This window comes from Vicugna pacos, chromosome 6, assembly GCF_048564905.1.
Source record: "Vicugna pacos chromosome 6, VicPac4, whole genome shotgun sequence".
Lineage (NCBI taxonomy): Eukaryota > Metazoa > Chordata > Mammalia > Artiodactyla > Camelidae > Vicugna > Vicugna pacos.
Window position 1 is genome coordinate 91,704,156 of NC_132992.1, and position 10,494 is coordinate 91,714,649.

At 52.1% G+C, this 10,494-nt stretch overlaps 1 protein-coding gene across 1 annotated transcript; it reads left to right on the top strand.

The window, feature by feature from the left end:
- Positions 1 to 265: 265 nt before the first annotated feature.
- On the top strand, positions 266 to 1,315 carry LOC102542613 (small ribosomal subunit protein uS2-like). Its single transcript, XM_072963999.1, has one exon. It carries the CDS (start codon positions 366 to 368, stop codon positions 1,251 to 1,253), a length of 888 nt encoding a protein of 295 aa, XP_072820100.1. The 5' UTR covers positions 266 to 365; the 3' UTR covers positions 1,254 to 1,315.
- Positions 1,316 to 10,494: the final 9,179 nt, after the last annotated feature.

The window sequence follows — 10,494 nt, forward strand, 5'->3', positions numbered from 1 at the left end:
ATATCACTAATTATCAGAGAAATGCAAATCAAAACTACAAGGAGGTATCACCTCACACCAGTCAGAATGGCCATCATTCAAAAGTCCACAAATGACAAATGCTGGAGAGGCTGTGGAGAAAGGGGAACCCTCCTACACTGCTGGTGGGAATGCAGTTTGGTGCAGCCACTGTGGAAAACAGTATGGAGATTCCTCAAAAGACTAGGAATAGACTTACCATATGACCCAGGAATCCCGCTCCTGGGCTTTTATCCAGAAGGAACCCTACTTCAAAATGACACCGGAACTTTTTCCACGCTACCCAGAGGGGGGTCCTTACGGCATTGTTCTGGATTCCCATCGTAACTTAAAGGGAAACTTTCACAATGTTCGGAGCCCTTAATGTCCTGCAAATGAAGGAGGAGAAAGTCCTCAAATACCTTGCAGCAGGAACCCACTTGGGTGGCACCAACCTGGACTTCCAGATGGAGCAGTACATCTACAAAAGGAAAAGTGATGGCATCTACATCATAAATCTGAAGAGAACCTGGGAGAAGCTTCTGCTGGCAGCTCGAGCCATTGTTGCCATTGCGAACCCAGCTGACGTCAGCGTCGTATCCTCCAGGAAGACTGGGCAGCGAGCTGTGCTGAAGTTTGCTGCTGCCACTGGAGCCATGCCTACTGCTGGCCGCTTCATGCCTGAAACCTTCACTAACCAGATCCAGGCAGCTTTCCAGGAGCCGAGACTTCTGGTGGTTACCGACCCCAGGGCTGACCACCAGCCTCTCACCGAGGCATCTTACGTTAACCTGCCTACCATCGCCCTGTGTAACACGGACTCCCCTCTGCGCTATGTGGACATTGCCATCCCGTGCAACAACAAGGGAGCTCACTCAGTGGGTCTGATGTGGTGGATGCTCGCCCGGGAGGTTCTGTGTATGTGTAGCACTGTCTCTTGGGAACACTCGTGGGAGGTCATGCCTGGTCTCTACTTCTACAGAGATCCTGAAGAGATTGAAAAGGAGGAGCAGGCTGCAGCTGAAAAGGCTGTGACCAAGGAGGAATTTCAGGGTGAATGGACGGCTCCCGCTCCCAAGTTCACTGCTACTCAGCCTGAGGTGGCGGACTGGTCCGAAGGCGTGCAGGTGCCCTCTGTGCCTATTCAGCAGTTTCCTACTGAAGACTGGAGCGCTCAGCCCGCCACTGAAGACTGGTCTGCAGCTCCCACTGCTCAGGCCACCAAATGGGTTGTGACAACCACGGAGTGGTCGTAAGCTGTTCTTTCCACAAACTCTTAAAATGGAAATAGGTTGACGGAAAATAAAGTTTCTAAAAATTAAAAAAAAAGACACCTGCACCCCAATGTTCATAGCAGCACTATTTACAATAGCCAAGACATGGAAACAGCCTAAATGTCCATCAACAGATGACTGGATGAAGAAGATGTGGTATATTTATACAATAGAATACTACTCAGCCATAAAAACCGACAACATACACCATTTGCAGCAACGTGGATGTTCCTGGAGAATGTCATTCTAAGTGAAGTGAGCCAGAAAGAGAAAGAAAAAAACCATATGAGATCACTCATATGTGGAATCTAAAACAAAACAAAACAGAACATAAATCCAAAACAGAAATAGACTCATAGACATAGAATACAAACTTGTGGTTGCCAAGGGGGACGGGGGATGGGAAGGGACAGACTGGGAGTTCAAAATTTGTAGATACTGACAGGCATATGTAGAATAGATAAACAAGATTATACTGTATAGCGCAGGGAAATATATACAAGATCTTGTGGTAGCTCACAGCGAATAAAAGTGTGACAATGAATATATATATGTTCATGTATAACTGAAAAATTGTGCTCTACATTGGAATTTGACACAACATTGTAAAATGACTGTAACTCAATAAAAAACGAGTTAAAAAAAAAAGATGAGATCCTACTGCATACATCTCAGCAGTGCTCTCCTAGGACAGTCTACTCAAGCAATAGAAACAAAAGCAAGAATAAACAAATGGGACCTAATTAAACTTACAAGCTTCTGCACAGCAAAGGAAACCATAAACAAAACAAAAAGACAACCTGCAGAATGGGAGAAAATATTTGCAAATGATGCAGCTGACAAGGGCTCACTGTCCGGAATATACAAACAGCTCATACAACTTAATAACAAGAAAAGAAACAACCCAATCCAACAAAGGGCAGAAGACCTACACAAGCAATTCTCCAGTGAAGACATACAAATGGCCAATAGGCACATGAAAAATGCTCAATATTGCTGATTACCAGAGAAATGCAAGTCAAAACTACAGTGAGGTATCACCTCACACCAGTCAGAGTGGCCATCATTTAAAAGTCCACGTGTGATAAATGCTGGGGAGGGTGTGGAGAACAGGGGACCCTCCTACTCTGTTGGTAGGAATGTAGTTTGGTGCAGCCATTATGGAAAACAGTGTGGAGATTCCTTAAAAAACTAAAAATAGCTTACCCTATGATCCAGTAATCCCATTCCTGGGCATATATCTGGAGGGAACTCTAATTTGAAAAGATACATGCACCCCAGTGTTCATAGCAGCACTACATACAATAGCCAAGACATGGAAGCAACCTAAATGTGCATTGACAGATGACTGGATAAAGAAGTTGTAGTATATTTATACAATGGAATACTACTCAGCCATAAAAAGGAATAAAATAATGCCATTTGCTGTAACATGGATGGACCTGGAGATTGTCATTCTAAGTGAAGTAAGCCAGAAAGAGAAAGAAAAATATCATATGAGATCCCTCACATGTGGAATCTGAAAAAAAAAAGACAAATGAACTTACTTACAAAACAGAAACAGACCCACAGACATAGAAAACAAACTTATGGTCACTGGAAGGGAAGGGATAAGTTGAGAGTTCAAGATTTGCAGATACCAACTACTATATATAAAATAGATAAACAACAAATTTCTACTGTAGAACACAGGGAACTATATTCAGTATCTTGTAGTAACCTACAGTGAAAAGAATATGAAAAGGAATATATGTATGTACATGTATGACTGAAACATTGTGCTGTACACCAGAAATGGACACAACATTGTAAACTGACTAGACTTCAATTAAAAAAAAAGATAAGGTCCTACTGGAGTAGAGTGGGCCCTAAATTCAACGTCTGGTGTTTTTACAAGGTGAGGGGGTGAGACACAGGGAAGAAGCCACATGGGGATGGAGGCAGAGACTGGAAGGATGCATCTGTAAGTCAAGGATTGCTGGCAGCCACTGGACGCTGAAGAGGCCAGAAGGGTATTTTCCCAGAGCCTCAGGGGGAGCGTGGCCCTGCCGACACCTTGATCTCAGACTTCCAGCCTCCAGAACTGTAGGAGAAGTCATTTCTGTTGTCTCAAGCCTCCCAGTTTGTGGTACCCAGTTACCACGGCCATAGGACACTGATACAGAATCCAGCGCATCTCCTGGTTTTCAGACCCAGGAGAGCCCTGGGGCGGAGACACCTCCCCTTGGGGGACCTCAAACCCACTGAGGTTGGGAATGATGTGCAGAAGTAACAGGAATCTCTGTTTTTAGGGAAACAAAGTGCAGCGTTTCCTGCGCACCTGAGATTACGGAGGGAGGGGCGGAGGCTGCCCTGTGTGAGGACTGTTTCCAGGCTCTGGAGGGAAGGCACCATCACACTTGGCCCCTCCCGGCCGAGCCTCTTGATCCCAGCTTGGCGTCATCCCTGACCTAGGGGGCAGCCCTGGAGGGCCGATGTGTGAGCGGCCACTGCGTCAGCCGCCCCGCATTAATATTTGATGGTGTTGAATCGCTTTCTTCTGAGACAGAGAAAAAGAGGCCATTACACGGGGGTAATAAGATGCGCTGGGCTGTTCCGCGAGCTCCCGTCTGCCCGGGGCCTGAGGAGGTCGACGATGCCGTGAATAATTCATCCACCTATAATGATTTTTCTAGTTCTGCGTCCCTTGTGGTCAGCGAGAGCTTGGCTGCCCCCTCCCTGGCAGTCCAGCCCGGCACTCAGTCACTCTCGGTCATGCCAACCTGAGCATGAGAGGCACGTGTTGGGTGATCTAGGTCTGGGGCCTCAGTTTCCCCTGCTGCACTGGCAGGGGTGCAGTGGGCTTTGCCTCGGTCCCCCTGCTGCACAACAGGAGGTGCAGAGAAGCTGGGAGGCATGGCACTGGTCCCGGAGTCTGAACCACCCGTGTGCTGTGTGACTCTGAGCAGGTGTTTCACCTCTCTGGGCCCTGGTCTTGTTCTGTTAAACGGAATTAGGAGCACTTCCTGCCCTGCCCCACCCTACCCACTTGAGTCTGTATCTTCTTCTCTGTGTCCCACTGGAGAAGCCCTGGCGTCTCCACCTCATTCGCTGTGGGCCACCGTTGAGTCCAAGCTCTGGTTAACGAACCAAATGAGCTGTCAGAGCCACAGCCAGCGGCAGACTCTTAAGAGGGCTCCCAAGGATCATGGCCTTTCGGTATTCATGCTCTTGTGTGATTCCCTCCTCTTGGGTATTGGGGGGTGGGGCAGAGTGGTGGCTGTGACAAACTTCTAACCAGTAGAATATGACAAAGCCAGCGAGATGTCACTTCTGTGATTAGGGTATGCAAGACTGTGACCTCTGTCTGTGGCCTCCTCCTGTAGGATTTGATAAAGCAAGAGACCACACTGGAGAGGTCCAGGAGGGCAACAGCCAGCTGGTCACGGAGCCCTCAGCCCAGGGGCCTGCAGGAAGCTGAATCCTGCCACTGACCACGTGAGCTTGGAGACGGTCCTTCCCAAGTCAAGCCTTCAGATGACACTCCCGTCCTGCCTGACACCGTGCTTGGAGCCCTGTGAGAAACGTTGGGGCGGAGGGCCCAGCTAAACCATGTCCAGGTTACTGGCCCACTGAAACTGTGAGATAATAAAATGTATGGTTTTGAGTCTCTAAGTTTGTGGTGATTGGTTATATAATTAAAACATAGTTACATAAACTAACACATTAAATTCAGAGCCTCTAGTAAGTGTAGCTATGCCCATCATTGCGGGCCTGAGCTCACGTTATAGCCCTCGCTCCGTGGTCTGATCTCCCTAGAATCCACTCCCACATGAGGTTCCCCAGGTTTCTGCCAATACATAGTAGTGAAGCCGTAACAATTCTTCTGCTGGTTAAGCTCTCGATGGTCTAAGTGTGCCAGCTGGGCATTGAAAATGGATCCTAGTTGTGTGTCTGGTGGTAGCGGGGAGCGGCTGTGATGGGTCTGGAGGAGAAAGAGCATCCCCTTTCAGGGCCCCAGGTGAGCTTTTACAGGATTTTCAGGCAGAAGACGTCTTCAGACACAAGAAGGAAGGCTACATCCTCTGGTAAGGGAAGCTCTGCATGATGTAGGTAGGGGTTCAAGACTGACAGTGCCCTTTGGATCTAATCAGATGCCCCCATTCCAAGTTTCAGGAGCATATCCTCTGCTAATCAATGCTCTGACTTCCTCATGAGGAATTTGTTGAGACTGTGAATTCAATTGCTGCATTTCTACAAACTGCACAATTAAATTTTGTATTTGATTTCCAGCACGATCAGGCTTGCAGCTAAGAGAAATTAGAGCTTCTTTTAGAGCTGTCATGGAAGCTGGCTGGTTCCCCGACTGTGACTTGAGCTGAGCACTAACGGGGTCTGAGCCTGTCATTTTGTAAGGGCTCAAGTGCGCTCGAGAGAATCCAGAGCTCACCCAAATCCTTAGAGCCACCGTGAAGGCTGTAGGGGTCAAGCTCAGCGTCTGCGCGGGCTCCTCAGGCACGATCACTTCGTCACAATCGACAGCAGGTGAGGCTTTGATTAATTGTGATGCTACCGCATCTCCGGATTATGAGCACACCCCTTCCCATCAGACGGATGCTCAGTGCTGTGTTCAAGTCCAGAGGCATCAGCGAACCAATCCCCGCATCCCACCTACCAGCCAGGCCCATTCCCGCTACCCATTTTGTATCAGTCCAATCAGGAGACAGAAAGTACACATTAATTTGAACAAAGAAAATCTATCGTATAGGAGTAGTACCTCTTCCAAGGGATTGGAATTACGGGGGACTGGCTGGTAAGAAGTAAGGAGGATGCTGAAGAAGAGCAGATGTAAGGAGCAGCACTGCCCTTGGAGCTGAGACAAGCCCCACCCCTGGGCCGAGCCCAGGCATTGCTGGAGGGGAGAGGAAGCGTGGACTTCACTGCATGGCAAGGGGGCCACCGTGGTGCCAGGAAGCCCACCACAGGGAACTTGCCCGACACCTGCCCTCCGGGGTGCCGGGGAAAGCTGCCCGGGGAGGAGGGCCCCGGCGGAGGCGGGAGGTGCTGGGAGAGCCTTCCTCACTGCGGGGGTGGGGGAGGTGGGGGGCGAGGCTGGGGCAGCCGGGGCGCTGCAGGCTCCGCCCACCCCCCCAACCGGGAACCAACTCCCTTCCTCCCGCACTGACTCCGGGGCCTTCTGCAGGAAGTTCAGCACTGGGCCAGCGGCCCCAGGACTCAGAGGCTCATCTTCCTTCACTAGGAGAGGGGTCCCAGAGGCTCTGGAGTGGAAAGGCCGTAAGGTGGTAACCGGCACAGACAGAATCTCAAGAGGCCCCTGAGGAAACCAAGACGTGCGCTTCTTTCTCCCTTTGCCCCGGCCCTCGAGTTTTGCTCACTGCATTATGACTTTTCACTGTTCCTGTTGGTTTTCTTCTGTTCCTCTAACTGCCCTGATCGCTGGTGTGTGGAACACTGACGTCGGTGGGGCACGGACAGGGAGCCGCTGCGTCCTCTGCCGTGGACTTTGCGGGCCTGGCTCGGGGGGTGAGGGGAGGGGGTCTGTCCCCCCACAATAGTCCCATCCGACTGTTTCTGGGGGACTTCTTTAGAAAGGGGCTCCTCCAGCTAATTGCCTGAACTTTGGGGATTAAGGTCTTATTCTGAGAGGAGAGAGAAGTCCCCGGTCCTTGGTCACCCTTAAACCTCTGTGCCCTGTACTGCAGGCAGTCCGGGTTGAATTTCATCCCCCCAAGTTCGTAGGTTGGCGTCGTAACCCCCAGTACCTTAGACTGTGGTCTTGTTTGGAGACAGTCTTTAAAAAATTTTTTTTAAATTTTATGTATTTATTATTTTTTTAAGTTTTTTGGGGGAAGGAGGTAATTCAGTTTATTTATTTATTATTATTTTTTAAATGGAGGTACTGGGGACTGAACCTAGAACCTCACACAAGCTAAGCACGTGCTCTACCACTGAGCCTTACCCTCCCTGTTAGGAGACAGTCTTTCCGGAGGTACTATGTTAAAAAGAAGTCATCAAGGTGACCCTTGATCCAATATGACCGATGTCCTTATAAGAAGTGGAAACTTGGGCACAGAGACACACGTAGAGGGAGATCGTCACGTGACCATGACGACGGCCATCTATGAGGTGAGGGGAGAGTCTTCCTGCAGAAGGAGCCAACCCTGCTGACCACCGACCACCTTGACCTTGGACTTCCAGCGCCTGTACTGTGAGATAGTACATTTCTGCTGTTTAAGGCACTTGGTTGGTGGTGCTTTATGACAGCACCAGGAAACTGGTACACTCCCAAATGCCTACAGAACCAGGACAGCGTGGTGTCCAGGGTGCGGCCTCTGGAGTTTGATCGGCTGTGTGACCTTGAGCAAGTAGCTCAGCCTTTCTGTGCCTCAGTTTTCTTGCCCGTAACGTGGGAGAATAGTTGTACCCACATGCTGGCCTTATGGACTGACTCGCGTAAATGATATTCTTGGACCACACAGAGCAGCATTTAGTCCGCTCTGTAGAGGCTCCAGTCTTGCTTTGTCAGGAGAGGAGTTTGGGGAGAAGCCAGCGGAGGAAAAAGAGCCCGTGTTCTCCAGGGCCCCAGAGCCGGAGCGTGCACACTTGGGTGGGGGCCTCAGAGAAGTGGCTCACACCCAGGGTGGGCAGTCGTGTCTGGCCTCCAGACTTTCCCCTCACCGACCCTTACCCCAGGACCTTCCACAGCCTTTGGTCATCTGGTCCCCGAACAGCCCTGTGGGGTGGGCGGGGAGAGGTGGGGTCTCCCGATGGACAGGGAAACTGAGGTCCAGTGATCTCCAGATCACACAGGGAGGACACCTCTGAGTCAGAACTTGAACTCCAGTCTCTGGGCTCCAAATTCAGAGCCCTGCTCTGTGAGACACTGCCTCCTGGTGGCCACCTCAGCCAGGAGCAGCTGTGGGGATTCTTTCCCTGGTGCCCAGGCCTCACGCAGCACACCCTGCCTTCAGAGATCGGTGCTCATCCTGGCTCCCCCTGCCCAAGGTGCAACTTGGGGTTTCTATGGACTGAGTCCCCACTATGTGCTTCCATTTTGCCCTCACCTCAACCTTGCAAAGTGGGTATTATCACCCCCATTCTAAGAGGGATGGGGCTGGTCGGAGGGGAGAAAGCGAGGCCCAGAGAGGCAGAGACACTCACCCAAGGCCACACAGCCAGGAGGCACTGGTGCTGGGGTTGGAATCAACAGTGGAGGAAAGATACGCCCACCACCCCCGACTCGGCCTCCAGGACGCCCCATCCCCTCCCCCTGGAGGCAGAGTCCAGGGCAGGAGGGGTGCAGAGGGAAAGCCCTTCCAGGGAATACCAGTCCGGGCCACGCAAACAACAGGTGCTCGAAGTGGCTGCAGGTGGGAGACGATGACAAGTGGGTGCTCCCCGCAGGCTACATTTTGGGTGGGCTTCCCGTGGGGGTCTGGGTGGGCAGTGGGTCCCCTTCAAAGGGCTGGAGGACACTGCAGAGTGAACTTTGCCGGGCACTGCTCGCTAATGGTCAGAGTGAGCATGAATGTCTGGGAGGCTCTGAGCCTGGCCAGCTGGGGTTGGGGCGGGAGGGCGGGGGTGAAGGTCTGCGCAACTCCCAAGCCAGGGGGCCGGAGGGGTCAGGGACCGCCTCTCGCCCACCCTGCCCAGGACCAAACTTTCCGCGGCTGCTTTTCAAGCTTCCGAAAAGAGAGAGGGGGGGGGCAGAGAGGGAAGGCGTTGTTTTCGTGCCTCTTGCTTCATTTGCATAAGGTGAAAAATGTTTCCATAGAAACAACCAGAGTCTGTAATTTTTGAATAACGATTTCTGCACAAAGCACAACCTGTCTTTTTGCGAAAAGGAATTAAGGAATTCTCAGCAGTGTTTCACACCACAACAAAAGGCAAAGTCGCCCAGTGCGGGGAGCGCAGCTTGGGACGAGAGGGTCTTGGCTGCAGCCCCTGCCTTCCCTGGGTCTCAGTTTCCCCACTTGTGAAACGGGCGACTGAGGGTTGGATTGGAATGGGTGGTGATTAAACTTCCTGCACATCAGAAGTCGGGGGCGGGGGCTGGTGTGAAATTCTCATCCCTGGGACCACAGCCAGGATTCAGGACTCGGACGTGGGGAGCTGGCTGAGTTTTAATGAGCTTTCCCAGAAGAGGCCGGGGCAGAGGCCTAGGGGCCATCCAGGCTGCAGGGGAGACGTCGTCCCCTGCCCAGTTCCTGGTCCTCTGTGAGGTTGGATGGATGCACAGACAGGAGGCATCCAGGTGGTACCCGCTCAGCTCCCTGGAGGGAAGGCAGGCGCCACGCCTGGGCGCCTCTGCCCCCTTGTGGCCCGAGGGCACTGCAGCACGCACTGGCCTGGCCCAGGCTGGCCTCTCACTCTGGGGCTTCGGCCCCTCGCCTGGGGTTAGGCAGAGGGTTAGGCAGAGAGAGGGACCCTGGGGTCATCCTGAAACCAGCACTTCTCCCCAGGTCTCTATAAATGGTCCCACAGAGGGGCTCCCAGGTACCCGAGGGAATGCAGATTCCCAGGCCAGCTTCTGCGAGTCTGACTCAGGGGTCAGGATGTGGGGGCTAAAGCCGGCAGGCTGAGCCCAGAGGAACCTGTCTGCTTTCCCATATTACAGATGGAAAAACTGAGGCCCTGAGAGGCATCTGGCATTTCCACAGCCTCCCCACCAAGGGGGCCCTGCAGGCTGTCCATCCTGAGGCCACCATTGCAATGTCCAAGGTAGCTGGATGGTCTGGGGTCTGCAGGGCATGGCGGAGGGACAGGCGAATTGGAGTCCTCGCAGGAGTCCGGGGTATCTTTATTTATCCACCTCATTTAACTGTGGGTTGAAATATTGTGCTGGGACTGGAGCTGAGCAGGCAGAAACGCTCGGTATTGCGAGCTTAATTATAGCTGGAGGAGATGGGAGAAATGAGCCATGAGCTGCTGGAGGCTCCACATAGGAAACAAACCTTCGGACAGTCTTCCTTTTTATTCTTAAGAAATATATGTATGACGCCTCCCTGGGTGAAAAACATTGCCTCTGCTGGATGGTGATCTCTGGGGGGCAGGAGCATCTGATGCCTTCCGCCCAGCGTTTCCGGAGACTTCCAGTGATCCCACTGCTCACTTGGGTGCCCGGTTACTGGGCATGGGCTGGGATCTCCTCTGGTGGCCTGGTGGCAGGGCTGCAGTGGGGTGGGGAGGGGGACGGGACACAGCTTTAGAAGACCCCGTGTGG

Excerpts from the sequence above, each read along its gene's own strand:
- LOC102542613 (XM_072963999.1), top strand. The coding sequence starts at position 366 with ATGTTCGGAGCCCTTAATGTCCTGCAAATGAAGGAGGAGAAAGTCCTC.